The sequence below is a fragment of the Pinus tabuliformis genome, chromosome X, assembly GCF_031772625.1.
Source record: "Pinus tabuliformis cultivar Carrire ecotype Pingquan chromosome X, CPIR1, whole genome shotgun sequence".
Classification (NCBI taxonomy): domain Eukaryota; kingdom Viridiplantae; phylum Streptophyta; class Pinopsida; order Pinales; family Pinaceae; genus Pinus; species Pinus tabuliformis.
This window is the reverse complement of record NC_142308.1, coordinates 933,679,108-933,703,538: the sequence shown is the minus strand read 5'-3', so window position 1 is coordinate 933,703,538 and position 24,431 is coordinate 933,679,108. Positions and strand designations below refer to the sequence as shown.

The 24,431-nt window shown below is 38.6% G+C and overlaps 1 protein-coding gene across 4 annotated transcripts in view; it reads left to right on the top strand.

The window, feature by feature from the left end:
- LOC149142747 (kinase superfamily protein) overlaps positions 1-24,431 on the top strand; it is a 402,879-nt gene that overhangs the window by 108,139 nt on the left and 270,309 nt on the right. For all 4 annotated transcript variants that reach the window (XM_089447805.1, XM_089447806.1, XM_089447807.1 and 1 more), the window contains exons 7-8: positions 7,723-7,793; positions 19,377-19,527. In XM_089447805.1, coding sequence (XP_089303931.1) covers positions 7,723-7,793; positions 19,377-19,527 — 222 coding nt within the window. The remainder of the gene's footprint in view (positions 1-7,722; positions 7,794-19,376; positions 19,528-24,431) is intronic.

Below are 24,431 nucleotides of genomic sequence, written 5' to 3'. Positions count from 1 at the left end.
AGGGATGGTTGAATTAGAGTGTGCACAATTAAGCAACTTAAGAGGGCGCTAAGAAATTGACTAAACATGGAGTAGAGGGTTTAGCTGATAACATGGAAATGTGGTCTTGATTGGCTAAGTGACAAGATAGGCTGGGAGTTCTAGTGGATTGGTGGTGAACCAGGTGAACAACAATTTGTTGTGTGGTAGGTTATAGATCACAGACTTCCGATGACTTGTCAAAGATTGTTGGAATTGCTCAAGGGGTGCTTTGGCATGAACGAGTTAGCTTCGTGTGAAGGATGAGATGATGGCAAACTAGTATCTTCATTGGGTTGTGAAGTTGCACATCCGACATTGGAGTCATGTGCACGTGAGGTATTTGATCAGGAGGATGAGATCACTTGCAGAGTTGAGTTGCGGTGGTCTCTAGTGATTAGACCCATTGTTCGACCGCAGCTCGGACTTACCTTGGAAGTTGGAAGGACATAAGTTCAGTAGCAGAACCTTCCAAGAGGGAAAGCAGGGTGAGTCAGTTGAGGCTGTGTAGACTCAGAGGGAGTCTAGCTTCAGAGGGAGACTGTGAACGATTGTCAGCTGCCCTATGGAAGTTTGAATCATCAACTTCTGAAGAGATCAAGGCAGGGACACCACTGAGAATAGTGTGGTTCATTCTATAGGGTATGCTACAGTGGTGGACGCTAGAGATTGGGCTAGTGTTGCTGATGATAATGAGTTATTTCCGAGCAATGGAAGTAGCTTCCTCGCTAAGAGGGATTGTTGAAATGTGTAGCCTGGGAGGTACTCCCACAACCCTTGGGGTATTGGTTTTGTGAAGAGTTGACCCACAAAATGTGGTTTGTGGGTAGTGTATCCAAGTGGTGGGTTTTGTGCTCGAAGTCATGGGCGAAAGACCTAAGGACAAAATAATTGTTTATTCATTAGATGCGTGACGGGTGCCCTTGAACGGCTAAGGGGCACCTAGAGCTTCAATCGAGTGGCGAAAAGTCAAATGGAGGAATTTTATCTCTTATGATTAGTGGGGTTTTTATGTGTATGCTCAAGCCAGCTTGGCTTACAAGACACAACTCTTGGTGAAGAATGACTCCACCTGAGACACTATAAGAAGAGATGAGATTAAGACCATTTGACATCCATCCAAGTGCAACTATATCTCAGGAGGACGTTTAGTAAGGGTGAATCAGTGAGCCTCAAAGAAGCTGCAACATCAAGGGAGCAAGTTTTTTGTTCTGTTCTGAGTTTGCTCGAGCTTAAGGAGGTTTCCATTTTGTTTTGACAACCAAGTTTCTGTGGAGAGAGGTTTGGTAAAGAGGTTGAAGTTCTTCCGTTTTGTGGTAGGACGACTGAAGACTTGAAGTGTGCAAGAAGAAGGCTGAAGGGCCTGTGACTATGCAGATAGGAGGCTTGATTTCCCTCAAGGACCCACCACAGTGAAAAAGAGGCCTTCTAGGTTGGGATCTGAAAAGCTACATGCCTAAAGAGTTAGGCCACAAGTATGTTCTGGTATGTAGGTGTTTGACTTTGAGGGCGAGGTGAATTAGGGTTGTGGAAGGGTTGCAAAGAGGTTGACGTCTGAGGAGATTAGTTGCTAGGTGATGAGTGTGAAGTTTGTCCTCGAATGTGTGAAAGGACAACAATGCTCAGGGATGTGTTGATTGTTGAGTTCAAGGGAGAATTCAATATGTGTTGTAGACCTGTTTTGTGTGCCCTAGATTAGTCACCCTGACGTGTACAAAAGGGGCTGTATGGGCTGATTTGAGAAGCCCTAAGTATTGTGATTTTGTGTGATAAATCTCTGTTGAGTGGGTTGCTGTGTAAGACCCTGGGTTGCTGTGTAAGACCCTAAGAGTAGTGACTTTGGTGGAGCAAAGTTGTTGTGTGAGGGCAGTGTTTGTAGAAACCCTAAGTTTAGTCTTCTCGGAGTAACAAGGACTGACAGAGGGCAAGCATTGAAGACCATAAGAACAATGATCGAAGGAGCAACTACCAGATTGTTGGAGGGCAGACGTGGTAGAGCCTAAGTATAGCTACCCTTGGTGGAACAAGTGGAGTATTAGAGACAGAGTGATGAGCTGAAGATGCAAACCATTTTGAAGCAATAAAAGAACTTGTGAGTAGCAGAGGCAAAGCTATTGGAGCAGCGTTATACTCTTCGAGTATAGGTGGCAAAGGAATTGCCTAATGTTCAAGGTATGTGGACTAAAAGGGCTGGTGTGAGTGCTCCTTCAAAAAGTAAGTCAAGTGTGTCTTGTTCAAGGGTAGATTGGTTGTCATATGTTGTTGACATCAAGTCCTAGTTTTCTTTGTATCAAGGCTAATTGTAAGGGCCATGATCCCTAGTACAAGAGCCCTATGTTTGTTGTATTTAATTTGTAATATAACAATTTTTGGGTTTGCAAAATTTGTTGTGTATTACATTGATTCACCGTTGTACATTTTCCGCTGAGCAAAGTGCTTGTGTTGTGGCATTTTAATGTGTTTGTGATCATGCTTTAGACATAGACCCGATTCTAAAGTGCCAAGGAAAATTCAACACACTACATGTTCACACCTAATTTTTGCATGAAGCTCATGCTCAAGCTATATTTCTCAACATGATGGGTCACTCCCTTTACATATGGATTCATGCTATTTCATGCGTCATCTTCTACCTGGAGCATTCCTAGTGATCTTGCGTGATAGTGATATTACGTTATTGATGTTGCTAGGAGGGGGTGTTCTACATTGTCCTCTAGTAATGGGTGTGTGATGGGGACATACTTGATGATTGGATGAAGCTAACACTTTCTTATGCCCCTTTCTTCTATGATTTTGCTATTGTGGGGTGATGCATGTTGCCTTGGTGTGATTTTCCTAGGTGATATAACATTGTGATATTAGACATCACATAGGGTGAATGTGTTTGATGATGTTAGTACCCTTGTGGATGTACTTTTTCCTAAGTTTGAGTTACAAGGGGGTTGCTATAGATGTTTTTTCAATGATATATCATTTTCCTAAGGTTGGATGATGTATTTGTGGTATTAGTCCATTGATGGTGATGCTCCCTAGGTTCAATCCCAGGTGGAGATTTTTGTTGTTGCTGTTATCATGCTAAGGTTTTGCCAGGGAGGACATCTTTGGTATAGCACTTTGATGGAGTGCATTCCCTCAATGGTACACATGTTCATAGTGACTTAATTATCCAGAGAGTATTTGGAAGCAGACTATCATTATATTAGAGCATTAGCCTTTGTGCACATGTATTGAGGATGTGATTTCATCATTTTGGTGGCTACTTGACTCTATTGGTGAAGTGCCCTACTTCATTTGGCATCTTTTCACACTTGGAGGGGTGGCTTTTATGCAAAGAGCTCTTCTCTTTGGCATAGGTTCTAGGAGTGCAAGTCAACATGAAGAAAAACTTGCTTAGAGTGTAGGTCAACATAGAGAAAAGCTCGCCTAGAGTTCAAGTCAAGTTAAAAAGTACCATCTCAAGTAGGGTACACTAGTCAAGAGTGGATACCATGTGTCAAAAAACTACTTCATCCTCCATGAGTCCTCTCAAGTGGGGGTGCACTACTCCATGGGATCGACAAAGATGACACATGTACACAAGTAGGATGCACCCCATCTAGGTCAAAACATATGATAAAATTCACGGAAAAGAACGTGATGGAATTGGAGTAAGGCGCCCATGTATCCATGAACTGTTGGTGTGAAAATTTGAGCTTTTGATGCGAGGTTCATTTGCAAATATATTGTTGATGTTGGATCAATCAAGATGAACTTTTGATAAGTTCATTCTGTGTGAGTGGTAAGCTATTCTCGTTTTGGAGTTGATGTATCATTGAATTCTTTTTTGCATTTTGCTCCGTTCTACATTTTTATAGATTTACTTTGAATGCTTTCTAGTCTAGAAACCATATACCCAACTTCTTGAAAAGTTCTTCTGATATAGACATGCTAGGATGCAATGGAAGTTACCTAATTATATTTTTTTCATTGTAAGAGTTGTTTGATGATTCTTATTATTTTGGAAGGTGGCAGAGTGTCAACAACTTTGATTCCAAAAGAGAGACCGGCTTGAAGTATTTAATATTGATCTTTATCATTTCAATTTAGAATGGAAAATTACTAATTTACTATTGGCCATCACTGTTAATTTTCTTAGGGCTAGATTGTTCTTTGTTTTAGATAATTGCATTTACAATTTTTTCATCATTTACATGTTACGTTCACCTCATAACATCATAACATCATTTGCAATTATGTATAAAGAACAATAACATTGTTAATTTTAGGATAACAATGATATGTTCTATGCTAAGAACAATTTTACTTCAATTTCTTTATTAGCTCAATATCAATATCCAGTTTAGCAATCACATCAACATGATAGTAAAATGTAGATAGAATATAAACAATAACAATAGAAGACTAGCCAAGACAAGAGGACACAAGATATGGCACCAACTAGGGACAAGCCCCAATGTGGGGAAACCCTTGATCAATTCTTCTTATAATTCTTCAAAGTTTCAGCAGAGAGAGAGTACAATGTATAATATTCACTTGTCCAATTATAGTGAAAATCTGATCAGTCAAACAGCAGAAACAGAAAGCCCTAACCAAAAATTCAACGCTGGTCAACACGACAGATTTCTTCCTCAATTCAGCTTGGTCAAACCCAGTTAACTTTGGCCTCCAACAGCAAATCTTATCAACCCAAAACATTCTAAAAAAGTCCAGTCAAAACTGGTCAACAAAAGTCAATGCTGCAGCCAGCCCTAGTACAGTCAATGCTGGTCAAACAGGAGGTCAGATTGCCTCAGTTTTTTTGCCCAAAACTGCGGCCTGCTAGAACAGAAATCCTCCACTCAAAACCACATCAAAACAGGTGAACGCTTGGTCAACGCAAGTCAAAACAGCCTCTGAAATTTTCGGTCAATTCTGGTCAACGCTGAAACAGAAAAACCCTCCCTTCCCTTCGCACGTGTGGAGAGCAGCTTCTGATTTTCGTACCCAATCAAAGTAGGAGAGAGAAGATGAGTGAGTGAAGTGTGTCCAAATGAGGAGGAGGCATCATGTATTTATAGGCAAATGTTGAGGATGAATAGACATGACTGTTGGGCTTTTGAGCCTACATGAGTTTGCTGGCTGACCTTGACAGTTTGTCCATAATCAAAATAAATTCATAACTTCATTTGTACATGTCAGAATAGGATGATCTTTAGATCAATCCTACACCTCTCGGAGAGAGGAATCCAAGAAAAATATGAGCTGCCTCATATGAGCTGTCCAATGTGAAGTTTGGCCCTAGTTGCCAAGTTTAATAAACATTAACATTGTAGTGGAACAATAAAGAATAGTAGAAGAAAAACATGCAAAGATAGAGACACCATGATTTAGGTCAGAGATTAGGGCAAAACCCCACAAGGGGGAAACCCCAACCAGATTCTTCTTCTCTTAGATATTCATTAAATGTTCAACTGAGATACAAAGTACATCCATAGTGAGATATATCATTACACCAGGCATCCTAGGGGTAATCCAAGTCAATTCACAGCTTCGATTGTGAACTGACTTCCGATAACCAAATGAGTCCAAGAAAGCTTCTGCAATATCAATCATAGATTACTATAGTGTCACTGCCATGTAGATTCACTGCCATCATGAATCCATAATAAGTCACTGCTATTATAAGGTCACTGCCACATGAATCCTATCATGATCACTGTCACATGTATTATAGAAGATCTCTGTCATATGTACTGTAGAAGAACACTGTCAAATGTGTATCAAGATTTCTTGTCCCATGTAACATATCTGAAGAATACATACATCGCTGTTATGCAATACCTACCGTGTCCATGTCATCATATAACTTAATAACAAGGTCACTTTTGTGATGGCATTGACACAATATCAACAAGGATACTGTCCATACAAGGTTACTGCCATTGTCATACAAGAAGCTTACTGCTATATAAAGGTCACTGTAATGTCAAGATTACTGTCACTGCTATACTATGAGTGCTCTTTCATATATGAAGGTTCTTGTCATATACATTACTGTCATTTGTCTAGGTCAAAGAAATGAAGATTACAATTGTCTCTCCAATTCACTGTAATATAGAATGCTACCTTATATCAAATAGTTAGCCACAAAAATTAAAAATATATATTGTTTACCTCAGAGTATGGTAGATCTATGTCACTGTTGTTGTAATACGATGCCACATATGCAATGCCACACACAACCACATAGCGATGGCAAAATATATATAATTTACCTTAGAGTATGGGAATGCTGTCAGTTTAATGCGAACCATAGATTGATCCACAAAAGTATGAGATCCACTGGCCACAGAGACATACGAGTCAACGTGCCACTGCGTACAGACCCTAGCCTTAGAACGAGCCACAATAAAGAGAAGCGTTGCCATCGATGATGCGTTGCCACTGTAAGAGAAATGTAATGCCACAGTAATAAACTTAGTAGTTACATACGTAATGCGAACCACAGACCATAGATGTAATGCGAGTCCAGATATCAATGAGTGCCACTGTGTAGCGTTATAGAACCGAGCCACTGTATATTGTGCCACAGACATATGCGAACAAGCCAATTGAACCATTGCGATATAGTTAAGCCTCAGAGCCACTGCGATATAGATAAGCCTCAAAGCCACTGCTATATAGACAAGCCTCAAAGCAATGTGCTTCATCACATAGTAGAGTGAATCCATTATAGCGAAGTCCATCACCAATAGTATGCGAGCCTGCCACAGATGCAAATCTTCAAAGAAGACTAAGCCATAGAGATGTGATACTCTTTTGACAAGCTAAGGCACCCAATTTATAGTTTATCCTTTGAGTGAAGGGACGCGTCCCCTAGGGCAGGCCGACATTAGGCTGACTTGAGTATTTGGAGGGAAAGCTAAAAAATCAAATAGCATTTAAATATATTTTCACACGATTTATAGATTGCTTGCCCCAAACAATTTTTCCTTGTAAAATAATAATGAGACGTGCCCAACACATGAATATTAATATTTCCTTTGGGGCGAGATGGGCTTCCTTTAGGGTCTTAGGGTTTCTATGAGAAATTCGTCCCATAGCTGCCCCACTTTTCAACAATCAGTCCTGGAGTGCTAATATAGTAATATGTATTAATTCCTTCTAAGAAGATTGGTTTTGGTATTTCAAACAGAAAAATTTTTCTTCTTGAGAGCTGTGAGCAAAGTCAGAGAGTAAATTAGAAAACACATGTACCGCAGAGTATGCTAAGGCTGAAGCATACAACATTCTAAAGAACCACGTAATGTACACAAAAAATATCGCAACAAACTTACAAGAAAAGAACTGCAAATTTGGGAACATTTTTATGATCATGAAAGCCTTGAAAATATTTAAATTGAGTCAATAAATTTGGACTTTCTGTTGTCAATGGTTTGATTTGGAGTATTAGTACGTTGTATTAATATGCTGGGCCAATAAAAGATACAAATATCTTTGCTGGAAGTGTAAGAGTCTTTTTTGATTGTTGTCAGTTTAATTCTGAATACTGCTTGGCTTCTTCATAATGGTTTACTCTCCCAATTTGTATCAACACAGTTACAGAAGCACCAATTAATTTTTATCGTTTTCTGTCTCTTCCCTGATTTTTCTTTCTTTCAATGTTGAACATCATAATTTTCTAACCAAAATATTGTTGGATATCTTGTGCTGGGAAATCAAAAGATGTTGCCAGTTACTACCAGATGACCAAGAAGAACAAGCATAAGATTTTAGCTAATATGCCTGGAATGCCGGTAAGACAATTTTTTTCTCCATTTGTACAGTTCCCAATTTTTATTATGAATGATTGTGAAGGTGGTAGTTTGCTGTTTATCGTAAGGACAACATGTATAGTTAAATCAGTGACAATTTAGTAGATGGTAGTGAAGGTTTTGTTTTCATATAGAATTTAAAGGGAATTATATACAAAATATTCAGTATGATAGTTTTTTGGGTAATACTCAATTTTATCAGTTTAATATTTCTTTTCTGAACATGTCAAGACAATTAAATTATTGGTTTTTATTTTTTGAAAATATTTTATACCAACACCTATCTGCAGAATGAAGATCCTAGTATGTCTTGCACTCTACTGTGGGTTGGATATTGCTGCCCATAAAGACTGAGGTTTTTGGTTATGAGTGTTGGCAAATCCTGATCTATTGGATTTTACAAATAGGTTATGAATGTTACGCTACAATCTGAAATTCTCAGCAAATAGAATCAGGTTACTTACACTTAATGGTAAAGCTCCTTTGCTGTTGTAAATAGATCTCAGCAATTCTAATGCCATTGGTAATGACTTTGATTGCTAGTTTTTTTGAGATTAACATAAAACAAAAATATTCACATTCAATGTCAGAAATATCAGCACACAGGTTGATACTAGATAGAGAGGAGACCAAACTCTCGAGAAGGGTTACAACCATGCACTGCCTCCTCAGATAATATTCTACCTGTATGTATGGCATCTCAAGCTTGCTAGATAGGTGTCCAAAGTTGGACACATTTTTGCTCCTCTTTCCTGAGGGAACATAACTGACAGGTGAAGAAGGCTAGAAGGAATAAACATCAGAAAATTTTGGAAATGAGCTATTTATGAGGGATGTTACAAGATCTAGGCATAAAATCCCAAAGTGGTTACCACCAGAGAAAGGTCTTACCAAGTGGGTTGAATCGTGAAAAAATGGTATTTCCAGAAAGAACTCAAAAGTCGACAAGGAATCCTCACCAAGCACTGTTTCAGCGCATCCTGACCCCATTGTGCAGTTCCGGGCAGAGATGAGTCCAAAGGTATGAGCTTGATTTCTTAGCTTTACCATTCCCTATAAGGGTTGCTTCGTTCTATCTTTCCAACCACTGTTGAGAGGGGCCAAGGAAATGGAAAGAGTCCAGGTCCAAGATGCCCCCATATGGATTACTACTTCCAGCTTCTTTCGACTTGACTTTTAGGATTCCTTAATCATTGTCCCCTCAAATCTGAGTCTTGATGTGTAGTGGCCTTGATGGACTAAGGCACTACTAGTGAGTAGTATGGGTGCGACGGACCGACAGGACAAGATATGACATAGAGTGCTGCAACCAAGTTTGTCATTGTATCTTGTAACCATAGACTATTGTATTTATCAGATTTGGATTAATATAACGAAGATTGGTGATTGTACATTATTGTACAATTTTGTTTAAAACTATGTGTCATTGTGCGTATTGATTTAATGCTTTATCTTTCTGCTGTGCAAAGTAGTTTATGGTTGAGATTCTTGGTTTTGGTAGCGTCAGTGATTTTAAGACTCTAACCTAGACCCAAGGTCTTGGGAAAGAGTCCAGGTCCAAGGTGCCCCCATATGGACTACTACTTCCAGCTTCTTTCACCTTGAATTTTGGGATTTCCTTAATCATTGCCCCCTCAAATCTGCGCGTAGTAACAGATTTGCTGAGTGATTCACATGATGGACAACCTGATTCTTGGACACACCCTTATGGAGCCGCGATAGTTACTCCCTTATCTACCAGCAAGTAGATAGCTATAACATTCACTCCACTCAGAGAGTGAGAGAGCCCCCATCTTGGAGATAAGCTTGATTTACTCCTCAATTTAGCTGGGAGCATGACTTTAATAGAGGCCTCTTAAGGAAATACTACATTAGGCTCAGTTAGCACTAGGAAGAGGGTATCTAGCCCTTCAGAATGTTATTTTTCCACGGTACTAGAATCTAGGTTAGGATCTTAGAATCTATGACACTACTAATCCAAATACCACAACAAACTACTTTGGACAACGAAACAAAATACAACAACAAACTACTTTGGATAACGAAACAAAATACAACAATAAATCAACACATGCACAATATAGACAACTTATAAATTTTAACTCCCTAACTTTGTTATATTAACAAACTATAATATAACTGTCTAGGGCTCATGTACTAGGGATAATGGCTCTCATACATCCACTGATACAAGACTATGACTAGGACTTGGTGTCAACAACTATGACAACCAAATTGCCTGAACAAGATACACTAACCGTCTGCACTCTCTTAGCTCCTCTTAGTCGTATCCTGAACACACCTGCTCGGTCCTTCGACTCTCGATCTACATCCAAACCAACCTGCATCTATCAATGAACCGACTCCTTTAGGTCACTGAACACTGATCCAATCTGCCCTTTAGCTGACCATTCATCCATTAATGCATCAACACTTAGGGTCTTCTTTTGAGTTGTTCACAACTTCATTTGTGAACAACTCTCAACTGCCCACTGTTGCTCCTCAGCTCCTTTGGGACTTCTTGCCCACTAGCTGTTCCTTAGTCCTTCAAGGACGCAACTCTTAGGGACTTCTTCCCACTTGTGCTGCTCGATGAAGACACACTTAGGGCATGGAGGGTTGCCACTTATCACTGTCAAAATTCCTCCAACAATTCATCATCAAGTGTTCTTCATCAAGCAATTATACAAATGTTCAATCTTTCAAGAAAAAAAAAGAGACAAGAGACACAAAACTTAGGCTCCAAGCCATGGAAAAACCCCATAAGGGGGAAAACCCAACAATCCTTCTTATAGAATTAGATCAAAATGAGATATCCAAGACCAAGACCAAGACCAAAAGTTCCACCAAAAATGCCAAGTCAAACCCTCCTCCAAGTCACCTCCAATGTCAAAAGTAATGATGGTCAAACTGTCCCAAATCTGGTCAACTCTTGAAATTTCGGGTCTGCAGTAGCACAGAAAAATTTGGCCTTCAAGTCCGAAATTCGATCAAGCAAAATTATCTCTTCTTTGACTTCATTTCTCTCTCCTTTGAAATCTGCTTTTTGTTCTCCTTTGCATGGTTTAGATGTACTTCTTGTTGTATGATTTGATGTGATGTCCCAAGTAGGTCGAACTGTCCTCTTATATATAACTGTCTAGGAGGTCAAATAGGTGTTTCTTGGAGGCCCACGCCGACTTGACATTTTTGTAGACTTTTGACTGAACATAAAAATCAGATTTCTTTTCTTACAAATGTCGAGATGGGGCATGACTCAAATACATTTTTCTTTGACTCATAATGAAATCTTTTTGACTCTATAAGCATGAAGAACATGCTCTTACCAAAAATAAAATATAATAATGAATCATATAATAAGTACATTATTGATATATTTTTCATTACATTATAAAGGCCGACGCTAGTTACAATTTCAACACTCCCTCTTAACTAGGGAGGTATTCATAATGACTCAACAAGATATTCTCAAGTTGAAATATTCATATAAGAAAGGATCCAGATTGATAAGCATCAATGATGATTTACATCATCATAACCAACATTGTCAAAATACCAAGGCCTTGACAAGTATGCTCTATCTCTCCACTAGATTAGAGCACAATGCTGGGAGGCATAAATTTGGACACCATCGCCTCTCAAGGCACATACCCCACTCGGGTGTTTCCAAGATATGACCTCATAGGACGATTTCCTAATCCAAGGAAAAGTACGTCCTCTAGACCATTTTTTTACCAAGTCCATGTATCCAACTTAAGATGTTAATCATATTCAACCTTAATACATGACTAAAGAATATACGTCCTTGATGCTTATCCAATCCACTGTTCTCCCTACCAGTGTTCTTGCACTAAGATTACAGTTGTTAGTCCTGACCATAGTATGTGACACATGGAGAACACGATGTCCACCCTCACTCCCTCTTAACCAAGGAGAAGATCCTGACTCTCTCTCAGCCACGGAGGAGATAACCACAAGCCTAAGCTTGTCTAAAAAATACTCATCCTTTGCCATGAAAATGAACTTCATCCATGCATCGACTACTTATTTGTGTTGTGGGGATCCATTGTAGCTTCTCGGCTCCTATCTGCATCACATCATAACGAGCTTCAACCTTCCTGGTTTTCTGACAATCTTCATATCGAATCCAACGTGTCATCAAATAGTCCATCACAACATTTTATGGAGCCAAACTGCTTCATAGCTAATTGTACAAACTTCCATGTTCTCTTCCTTCATAGTGCAACAAAATTTTGCTTCATGCTCTATCAAGAAATCATACCAACTTCCAAGTAGATTCAACCATCGGTAGTATCTGTATTCATCATTAGCACTGCCAACTCAATTGATGTGTCCTTGAATCGAATCCAATCAGCTCAAGTAATGACGTATCCATCCAAGATTTTACAGCTCCTTGAGGTAAGTGAACTTCTTCTTTATTAAGTCTTTCTTTCATGCTGTAATCAAATTGACTTCTTTGATGCATGCTTCAAATTGTTTTCTTCGTCTATTAAGATTTGGAAAAATCTTCATGCTTGGTTGCATTATTCCAATTCTTTCATCTGCTAATAAAGCTTAGATAGTTCTTGCTTTGACCTGCAAACTCTATTAGAAGTCCATGACAAAACAAAAAAGAAAAGTGTGTAGACAAAATAACAACAATAGTAATTAAAGAGAGGAGATGTGAAGTACTTATTTTTTTGAGGAAGGTCAGCTCCCTCTTAATCTTATACCTATTCACCTACCTTGTTCTCACATTAGCATGATGTCATTTCGTTCATTTTCAAGAGCTAGATCTTCTTCTTACAATGGAAATGATTAGTTAGGGTTTTGTTCCTAGGGTTTTCTAATTAAAAACTTTGCCAGGGTTGACAAACCCTAGATTTTCCAAAGTCATCAAGATCTATCATTTAAGAATTGCAAATTCTAGAAGCATACTAAAGACTTAGTTGCAAAAACCCTATAAATGCTATTAACAAGCTTTTTATGAGATGGATTTCATTTCTATAATTGATCACAAAAGCCTATATGCAAGGAAAGACATCGAATGCTAACATATCATCGATCTCTCATATATCTATGCAGACCCTTTTATAATATGTCACTATAAAGAAGCATAATATTGTTAGCTTACCCCTTATGTCTATTTCTAGATGTACAATTAGATTGTTGGTTTCATTGGCTGCTACAATGGGTTGGAATATCCATCAAATGGATGTTAAGACCACATTTCTGTATGGGACCATTGATGAGGAAGTGTACATCGAACAACCTGAAGGATTTGAAGTGAATAGCATGGACTCTCATGTTTGCAAATTCAAGAAGGCTCTATATGGCTTGAAGTAGGCACCAAGGGCATGGTATGCAAGAATGGATGCATACCTTCTTAGGATTGGGTTCGTGAAGAGTATTGCAAATTCAAATCTAAATATCAAGGTCGTGAATAATGAGCCATTCATTATTGTACTGTATGTGGATGATCTATTCATCACTGATGTAGAACACAGAATTCAAGAATGCAAGAAGATGTTGGCAGTTGAATTTGAGATGAAGGATCTAGGATTGATGCATTACTACCTAGGTCTAGAAGTATGGCAGAGACCTGGGGAGATATATTTGAGGCAAGGAAAGTACATCATCAAGTTATTGCAAAAATTTGGGATGATGGAATCCAAGTTGATGATTACTCCTATGATCACCAACCTGAAGAAGTTTGAGGAGCTTCAACTCGAGTCTCGTGGATCCTACCTCATATTGCCAGTTGGTGGGTTCCCTGATGTATCTGGTAAATACTAGGTTAGATATATGTTTTGCAGTAAACATTCTTAGTCAATTTTAGTTGGAGCCTCGATCATTGGATAACTGCCAAACATATATTGAGGTATCTTCGTGGCACTATACATCATTGCCTAAAGTTTGATAGCAAGGAAGTCAAGCTAGATGGCTTCACAAACTCTGATTGGGGTGGCAGTGAGACCGATGGAAGGAGCACTACCGGAGGATGCTTTAGTCTGGGAGCTACTATGATCTCATGGATGAGTAGGAAGCAAGATCCTGTTGCATTGAGTAGTGTTGAGGCAGAATATGTGGCTGCATGTGAAGTAGGAAAAGAGGCTGTTTGGTTAAGGAAGCTTCTGACATACTTGTTTGAAAAGTCTCTGGGTCCTACTATGATTAACTGTGATAATCAAAGTTGTATCAAGATGTCTGGAGATCCCGTGTTTCATTCGAGGACGAAACATATCAATAATAAGTTCCACTTTATTAGGAACTTGGTGCAGGATGGGATCGTGAAGTTAGAATATGTTCCGACAGACGAACAGGTAGTAGACATTCTGACAAAGGCTCTTCCTAATAAGAAGTTTGAATATCTAAGGAACCTGCTGGGTTTGGTAGATATTGGTGATTGTATTGATGATAAAGGAATGGAAGAGATTTGTTGAGGCTTTGTGAGTGAAGCATTGCCTGGGGAGACATCAGGCCAACACTATGTGTTGATGTCAGGAATCCCGAAATTGAAAAGGTGGTGTTGTTTATTGAGCTCGGTTTTGGATACACACCTGTATGTTTGGGTTGGTGGTTAGCAAGTAAGCCTGATGGTACCTAGAGGGGCTGAAAGCTTGAGTCCACCTTAGTCCCACCTGGATAGATTGCCTTGGTCAGGAATCTAGTCCATGGCATTGCGGTGCCTAAATTGTTGAGTGATTGATTGGATAGATTGCCTTGGTCAGGAATCTAGTCCATGGCATTGCGGTGCCTAAATTGTTGAGTGACTGATTGGATAGATTGCCCTGGTCAGGAATCTAGTCCATGGCATCGCGGTACCTAAATTGCTGAGTGATTGGTTGGATAAATTGCCGTGGTTAGGAATCTAGTCCATGGCATTGCGATGCCTAAAGGTTCTTCATGTTTTCATATAGTTTGAGATCTTCCATTGTATTTGTACATTGTGAATACCTCCCTAGTTAAGAGGGAGTGCTGGAAAAAGTAATTATGTTCGGTCTTTAATAATGTACTTGAGTCATTATTTAATGTACTTGTCAAAAGAATAAAGAAAATAATTTTTATTATTGTAACAATGACTTATTAAAGCATGGATTTCATGCTTGGGTCATCATTATATTAGTCAAAGTCCCCATTGGGGACTCCTAGGATTAATATTGAGTTTATAGAGTCATTGTACATTTGAAGAGGCCTTTCTTGGGTTTTCAGATGATGTAAAAATGTTTTGTATCAAGTGAAATATGAAGTATGTGTCCTCCACTTCATGTCAGCCTAAGGAAGATCAAGTCGGCCTAAGGACCCCCATTTGACTCACAAGAAGCCTATATGTTGGAGGAGGTCGAAGTCATTTGGAACTCTCACTCTCTCAAGCAATTCAATATCTCTAGAAGAGCTGGGAAGTGCGAAGTCTACTGTCGGAAGGAGGAAATAAGTGTGAGTTTTGGGGAGTCTCTAGAGAAGAGGAAAATCGAACTTTTGGTGCCTCTCTCTTTGTTTCGTGGTCTGGTTTAGGAGATTGAAGTCTCCTAGGGTTTTGCTGCTGCCGGAAGCTGCATGTTGCTAGGAACTGCTGCCTAGTCGAAGTTGCTGGAAGGGGTCGAAGATCTTGGAGGTTGACATGGTGTGGAGGGAAAGTCTGGTCTTGGTCTAGGGTGAAGAGTCTCAAAGAATACTATTGAAAGGAAGAATTACTTTGACTGGGTTTTCCCCTCGAGGGGGGTTTTGCCCTGGCATGTGCCTATATCTTGTGTCTCTTGTTTTGTGATCTTCATGTATGTATAATTGCTTGATGAAAGATAAGATAACAAAAAGTAAAAGAAACTAACACACACAAGTAATTATCAAGAAAGGAGAATCAAATCCTAATATAATATCTTTGATTTTCCAACACCATTGACCTTGGGAATACTATTGAAGCTCTTACAACACATGAATTCTGAAGTGAGGGCTGGTGGAGAGTATCGTTCGGTGTTGTTATAGGTCATCAGTATTATACTTGTCCTCGCAGGGAGCGAGCTTTGGCCAAACAAAGGTTTTTACATAAAGGTCTCCAATTCTCCGCATTCCACTTACTTTTCGTTAAATGACGACAATAACGAGCTTATATTGGCGGATAAATTGCAACTAGGGTAGTTCATCTATGTTGAAAAGTTGGAACCGAGGTCCCTAGTGCCGAGAGTTGTTAGGGTAAAACCTGTTCCCGGAAAGCATCCCTGCATTGGTAAGCCCAAAGATCTCATGGATAAAAGGAAGGACTCGAAGGCTGCCATTGATTATGAGCACATTGCAATGAGTATCCATTAATATACTGACTGACTTCCGTCGAATGGATTTGATCTCCCGTCAAAGGTTACGAGTCCATCAGAAAGGCATTCAATTAAGCTCGTGCGAACTGCTTCCGTGGCGACGGAGAATTTGCCGACAGATAATGATGACAAATCCGAAGACAAGCAGTCAACGTCTACCACAAAACCGGTGAAGATTGTAGTGAACCGAGAATTGTCCCCTGCGAACATAGTTAATTCTCGTGCTCCTCCTGCTTCATCGACAGTCCAAGAAGAAAGGAAGAAATATTATGCTTAACCAAGTTAGCAAGGATGAGGAATATTGTGAACATCTGTTCCATTCCAGGTTGTCAAGTTCTCAGATTTAACCACACAGATGAATTTAAAATGGGACAGGACCGTAAGAATGAACTATTAGTAATACATATAAATAATTTTAATGAACTATAAAGGTGCTTTATGAAAACTATTGAAGTTACTTTATTAAAAATATAAAGTCACTTTATATTAATTTTTTATAAAGCTACCTTATATATATATATATACAGCAAAGTGAAAAGAATTGGTACCAGTGACCAGTTACATTTATTAAAAATGATGTGAGCAAAGTGAAGAAAATTGTTAGCGATTAAGGTGAAGAAAATTGTCAACGATAAGCTTTGAGGACAAAGCTTTTGAAGGAAGGGGCAATGTTACGAATATAAATTATATTTAATAAAATAAATAAATAATAAATAATAAATAATCAAAATAATGATTATCTTAAATTGTCATTAGTTAAGTGAAAAGGCATATCTAAAAGAAATGCCCAATCATGAAAGGACACTTGTCAAAGTATATAAGCAGGGCCTCATTGTAACATTCAACATCCTTGTACATCTTGCCTAATGATCATCTTAAACAGTCATTAGTTAAGTGAAAAGGCATGTCTAAAAGAAATGCCCAATCATGAAAGGACACTTCCCTAAGTATATAAGCAGGGCCTCATTGTAACATTCAACATCCTTGTGCATCTTATATATTAATAAAATATTATTTATAAATACATTTGTATATTTTATGTTAAAAGCGCAAACACTCTTAAGTTTTGTTGCTTCAGTCTGGCAGTGTTTCAAAGCCATTTTGGGGCCGTTTTAGCATTTCGAGCTGTTTCAGAGGCGTTTCGGCATTTCAGGCCATTTTGGGTACTGGGAGAGCCCCTATTCACCCATTTCTTGCAACATAGTATGAGAATTTAATGCTTAAGTTTGAATTATTGATTTTATATTACAACTCTTTGGTCATGATGCTCTGTTTCATTTCATGGTTAATTTTTTTTGTTATAGTTTGTTGATGGAAAATGTTATTTGTTGAAACTTGAAACTTGAAGGTTGATGTATGGTTGATCATTTTATGATAATGCTATAACTGCTAGATGGTTGATGTTATTTGCATACCAAATGGTTGATGCTTTAATGAGTATTGTTAATCTACTACAAAAATCTATGTTTTCAGATATTCTACAGTGAATCCACTATTCTGTATGCTTTTTTGGATACATGTCCACCAAAATATATTAAATTATATGTTATATAAAAAATGTCCCCAGAATGCTTCACTCCTAGAGTCTTTTGGAAATTGTCGTTTAACACTCGTACTCCCAAGAACTTTGGTTCAGGGGAAGACCTAGGAGGCAAACCAAAGGAAAAGGTTGTCCTTCCATGCATTTTTGGATCTGAAGTGTTATCCCAAATTCATATTTTCTGCATCTAATTCATCATTCTGCATGATTTATTTGAATATGTATGTGTCAAAATGTGTTAAATTATATATTATATAAAAACTTCTCTTGAAACACTTCGCTCCTGTAGTCTTTTAGAAATCGGTGCTTCGTGCTCCTACCTCTGCTCCCAACAGCCCTGGTGTAGGGGAGAAGCCCTACGTGGCAAACCCCAAGGAAAATCTTGTCCTTCGATGCATTCTTGGAACTGAAGCATTCGTTCAACTCCATGAGAACCAGTTCCATGCCTTGGAAGGGCCATGGTCTTTCCTTCAACACTGCTTCCTTGTCTGCAGCAGATTTTGAGAAGAGAACTCTCTGCTTAATGGAGAGATTTGTACTTTACCTGAAACTGCCTTGAACCATGTTTTCCCGATCCATGGGCCGAGATCTGGAAGGGCCAGTTTCTTCCCATTGAAGTACGCAATCAGGGCATGCTTTCATAAGTCCCCCACTCTTTCCATTATCCAAAATATCAGTACATCAACGTTCTTAGAGCAGGCGATTGCTTGGGTGCATCTTTTCTTTGGATGGGAGGCTTTTGGGTTTGGAAAGGCAGAGATGGGACTTGCAACACCACTATTTCCTCCATTCCCTGTTGCATTGCGGTCTCCTTTTGATCTGTGTTACCCTGAAACTGTTGATGAGGAGGTAGTCTCATCCAGAGATAACCCTTACTCATGCTTGGTGCCATTTCCTGTTCAATGCATCAATATGAACCCCAGCATAAACCCTAAACCTTCTGTGCCTGCCTTCCTGTTTCTTTATCTAGTTATGATGTTTAATGTCATCTATAACTTGATGGTTTGTCAATACAGAAATTAGAATACTATAGATTTGATTCCGGTTGTTTGAAAGTGAAGGGGAACTGGTATGAAATTATTGTAAGTTTTCTTGACACAATCGAGGCATACCTCAATTGTTTCTTAAAATAAAATTGCCGTGGCAAATTCCTAAATCCATTTTGATATCACTGATTCCTTGGGGCTTGCATGTAAATTCTCTTTTTTTTCAATAAGTAACATTCTGAAGTGATCAACCAAAATTGATGCAGAAGCTAAGGGCTTGGCTATTCTTTGCAGGGGCATTCTTGTAACTCATAAAAGGTCATATTTTCCAACCTAAAATATGGTAGTGGAAAATTGGAGGCAATTGTGCAGAATTCTATCCTAATTTTCTACAGTATCAGGATGCGATGATATTCTGTTATGAGTTAGGACAGCCATAATATGCTTGTATTCTCTCTTGCTCCTAGCTTGAAATATCATTTTTATTTTGACTATGAACTTGTCAGTCAAGCCATTCTGGATAAGATATGTCCAACAAATTTCAAACCTTTTTAGAGTAATGATCTGTTATTTTGGACAGCATATGCCAATGTATGTTAGAAACGACGATCTGTGAAGATAGAACTCTTTTGAGTTTCATCATATTAGGAAACAAAGGCTATCTTTGCACTGTTTGTTTGGAGGGTTTTCCAACATATTTGTAGACTTATGAAGTATTTTGCGGATGCAGATCCAAGGAAGGCGGAACTCTTTCAACCATTATCATCTTATAGAGAATCTTGATGACTACAAAGGCTACGTTTTCTTGACACCTCAGAAGGATATAATCAAATCCTATGATGGGTTCCAAGCTTTCCCTGAAGGGGTTGTGCCTGTACATAGTATGTAATGGTTTCCACATCATTTTGATTTTTGTAATAGAAGTAAATATTAAATGACCATCTTGCTCATGCTACTTCTAGCTGCCTTATATAATGGAACATTGGATATTTGAAATTGAATGCTCCTATTTTCTTGAAGCAAGTGTACATCTATTAGAATTTCTGTTTCAAATTTAGTAATTTTGAATAAATGTTTAGAAGGATATCTTTATTTCTTTGCATTTGATAAATGGACACAATGGCTCAAGTTGTAATATCCAATTGCTAAAATATGCTAGCACAACTCGCAAAAATATTAAATTCTCTTTTAGGAATTTTGACAAACACTTTGTGTGGAAGTTTTTCTTCGAACATTTTGAATGAAAAATAAACAAACACTTATAACAGAGATATTTTAAGGCACAGCCAGAATTTTATTGACTTAATCAAGGGGTTTACATGCCAAATATCTGTTTGTGAACATGTAATACAACTTCGGCAAATAGCTAGAACAACTCGGTCTTTAAGAATGATGATCTCGGTCCTCTGAAAAAGAACTTGGATCCAACAAGCAAATTCGGCCTGGCAACAAGATAACTCGAGCTCAGAGAAATAACACGGCCCTCAGCAAATAAATCAACCTCCTCCAGCAAATACTTGACCCAACAATGGAACTTGACCTTCTCCAACAGGTGAACTCGGCCTCCGAGAATAGTGAGTAATTCGACAAATATATTTCAGGAAATACTTGTTCCAATTATTATGTAAACTCAGCCGTCAATAATGGATCTCGTCCCCAACAATTTAATAACTCAGCCACCCTTTTCACTGCTCTCTGGAATAGGCACTCACACTAGATAAATTCGGCATTCTTGCACAGCTTGATCTACTACAGGATTTGGCCCTTCCGACCAAGCAAATACATCAAACTTGGTCCCAGTAAAACCCATGACCTCAGCCTCTTCAAATCACGACTTGTCTCCTGGAAAGTACAATAAATCAATGTTCCACCAAGACTCCGGTGCGGGGAGACGCGGGTGCGGGGAGACGCACAGGGGGTACGTGTGGGCGTACCCTCAAATTTTAGGGAAATTTCGGGGGTGCGGGGAGTCGTCGAGGTATATATATATATATATATATATATATATATAATTCAAATTCATATTCATTGTTCACTGTTAAATAATGAAAGCATAAAAATATTAAGTAGACAATTGAAATTTGAATCATTGATCCATCCTCATCATTCATTTTGATACATACATCATTCATATGACATCCTCAAGTGACAAGTCTCATTATTGAATTAATTATTATTCATACATACCATGAGATTCGAAAAACAAAAATAAAAATCAATAATAAAATATTCAAATAATGCTCATGTTGTAATCAACGATTTTACACTTGCAGGCTTGCAGCTTGTTGTGTCACTGTTTTAATTTATTTTGCAATTTTTTTTTTTGTTTTTCTGCCCTGCAGGAAGAGTTTAAAAAAAAAAATTCATCATGTAAATTAAAATTTATAATGCAAATATAGTAGAATTAAATTTAAATTATTAAAATTTAAAAACAAAAACATAAGCAAAAAATAAAAATTAAATTCAAGTGACTCTGTTTTGAAGCATTTTGAAGTTTTCATTAAAATTTATATTTAAAAATTATTAAAATTTAAAACATTATAATTATAGTTTAAACAAATGATATCAAATTTAAAAAAAAAATTAAAAATTTTAAAAATTACAGCAGGGCCGCAGGCTGTATGTTCACTGTTACAACAATTTTTTTTAAACTACAACATTAAAACAGTTCAGATTTCAAGCTTTAATGTCTACCTGGAGGTGGAGCCGCACAACGTCAGGGACAGAGGGTTGACGGCAAAGGACTCAGGAGGTCCGAGGATGCTGGGCTGCGGCTGAAACTTGAAAGTCGTGGTCAAAATTTTAAACAACAGCGGCTGGAGCAACTGCCAACAGCAAGCCTGCAAGGGGACGCAGCGTGCTGTCTCGGCTCAGTGTCTCTCAACGACAATGACTCGGTTCACCGTCCCTCAGCTTAGACTTTTAAGTTTTAGTTATTTAGTTTAAAAAAAAAATTAATGGTTTTGATTTTTTTATTTTTAATTTTTAAGTCTTATTAGACAATTTAAAGGGGGACCCCCAGGCGCACCCTTTTTGGGGAATCTAGACTCCCACACTGAAGGGGGACGCCCAGAAGCACCCTTTTTGGGGAGTCTTGGGGAGTCTAGACTCCCACACTGGGCAAACGCACCCCCTTGCGTCTCCCCAAGACTCCCCAAAAAGGGTGCGTGGGGAAACGCACCCCCAAGAGACTCCCCGTCCCGGGTGCGTGGGGTGCGAGGGGTGCGCGCACCCAACCCTGGGGGACGCGTCCTCGTGGAACACTGCAATAAATTCAACCCTTGTGACTTAATGATCTCTGCCTACTCACATGACAAATTTGACCCAACAAACTTGACCCTTGCCAATCACGAACTCGGCCTTTGCAATAATGATAAACTCAGCCCATGCGAATGAAAGATCTTCGGCAAATACACTTGGCCCCAACAAATAGAAGATCTCCGACAAAGAGAAACTCGACCTCAGTAAATGGAATTGGACTCCAGCAAATAGAAACTTAGACTCCAGTAATTTCAGCGTCCATAATATAGTTCGAATCTGCAATGTCAATGACCAAAGCTCAAACAATTAACTCTCTAGCCAAGGGACTGTCTTCTGGAAAATCCGCTCCAAACAGTTGCAAAATCTTTTGTTTGCATAAGTGGAAGATCTGAAGTAATCTTCCCAAAGAGCCAACTAGGGTGGCACTCGAAGTCCATCAAAATCAGCTGAAGAGTTTCGCTTGAAACCCTTGTATGAGACTTGCTTGAGCCAAATCAATCTTCAAAGTAATGATGAATAGAATAGAATGATTGAGAAGTGACCCCCTCTCCCTTTTTAAAGATTTGTTGGATCTTTCTCCAACCTTCTAGAAGCACCTTATTATTTTTATTTTTAATTGATAAAGTCACTAAGTGAGTTTTTCTTATTTTCTCCAAGTGACTTTTGCCCCTTTTTGGCCTTTTCTCCAATTAAATAATAAAAATCACTTTTCCCCTCTTTTATTTAATAAAATGACTTTTTATTAACTAATCAAAGTCACTTTTAACCCAGAAAATGCTTAATTGATCACCATGATCACACCGAACATCTCAAAGTCCCTTTTCATCATTTTGCCTTGTAGATCTTTTCATCTAGATTCCAACGAGCTATTACACTAAAGTGCTCCTCCAAATAATCAACCCCAAATAACACCTTAAGTTGAAATAATTAAAATATGCTTGATAATAACCCCGTTTTACGGGAATCATTGGATTGCAACAGAACCAAAATTGAACTGTGTAGAACTGATCCCGATGATGAAATATGGCAACCGATCCCAGTCGGACCCCATAAAACTCCTTCAAACCCTCAAGGCCTACCAAAGGTGTAATCTTGCTCCTATGACTTGGTCGATACAAGCTGTGGAAATCTCCCCTAACCACATCACAAGGTAATCCAAAAATTGGGGACATTACAATCCTCCCTCCCTAAAATTTCTTGTCCTCAAGCAATGCCATCACAAGATGCCGCTTCACAAGCTGACCCAAATTGAAATTAATACTAGGGTCCCAAATGTATCACTGAGCCACTCCATGCCACTTTATTGCCCCAACATAAATGAATCCCTTGATACCAGGGTCCCAAACCATCCTCTGATCAATGTGTAGCATTCCTCGTTCCACTCCCTATCTAACAAGGTAAAGGCACCAAAGGCCCTCTACTTACCACCAATAAGTAGACCATCTTAATAATGCAAAACCTTGATCAACTCGTGGAGAAGATGCCCTATTAGGGAATCATTCCCATGTACCTCAAGAGTGAACTCTTGAAGGTACAATCCAACCACTCTAAAAAAGGATCCTCGTCCGCATGAGCTAATCACGACCTCCTCTTGCTGATCATACTGTCGTACTATTGAGGTGCCCCATAACATTAACGAATCACTAAGATGTGAAATGCTTTCTGTAAAATTGAGGTCCAATGGAAGGTCTTTGTGATCTTCCCATCTAAAGACTAGCTCATCCCTAATTGTGGCTAAACTGTCAAACCGTATAACCCTAGGGTCCCATGCTAGTTTCCAAATGTTGAAATTTGATGACAAAAAAAAGTTTCCAGCAATCCCAACCCAGTTTTAATTTCACCTTATCATTCCCATTCAGTTAAATGCCTTTTCCCATAAACATACATTCAACATATCGAATTCTGGAAATGAAATTTTCAGATTAAAACACATGGGACTGTCAACACATGTTGAAAATAAATATGGACATAACTAGACCAGCAACACACATAAAAATACACAGATTTTTGGTCAACTTAGACCCAAGCAAAACCCCTTCAATCTTCTCCGGGGAAAACCTGTTAGAGAGCTCTTCAAATTTATTTATCTTTCAAGTTCAGGAAAAATACATTTGCAGGCAAAACAAAACAACAAAATACAACTTATCTCTTCAACCCAAAATTCCTTGAAAACCGTGCTCACTTTGCCTCGATTTCCGTGCCCACTTGAAGCTGAAAATATGTATGGTACAGATACGACTATACGGACTGTCCCATACAGATTGTATGGATTTCCATACCGCTGTATGATTTTTTTTTTCAATTTTTTTTGTTCAAAACTTCTCTCGAACGACGTGCAACTCACAGCATTAAATGATGTTCGTACTGTACCTTCTGTTGCCTTCTAAACCTTGATTTCCATGCCCAGCTTTGCCTAGAAATCACTCCTTTAACTTGTTGCGACAAATTTCTCCTTCGAAACTTTTCTCCAGCTCTCAGCCTCTCTCCAATTTGCTCATGAAGAATGAATGCAGTCTCTCTTTTC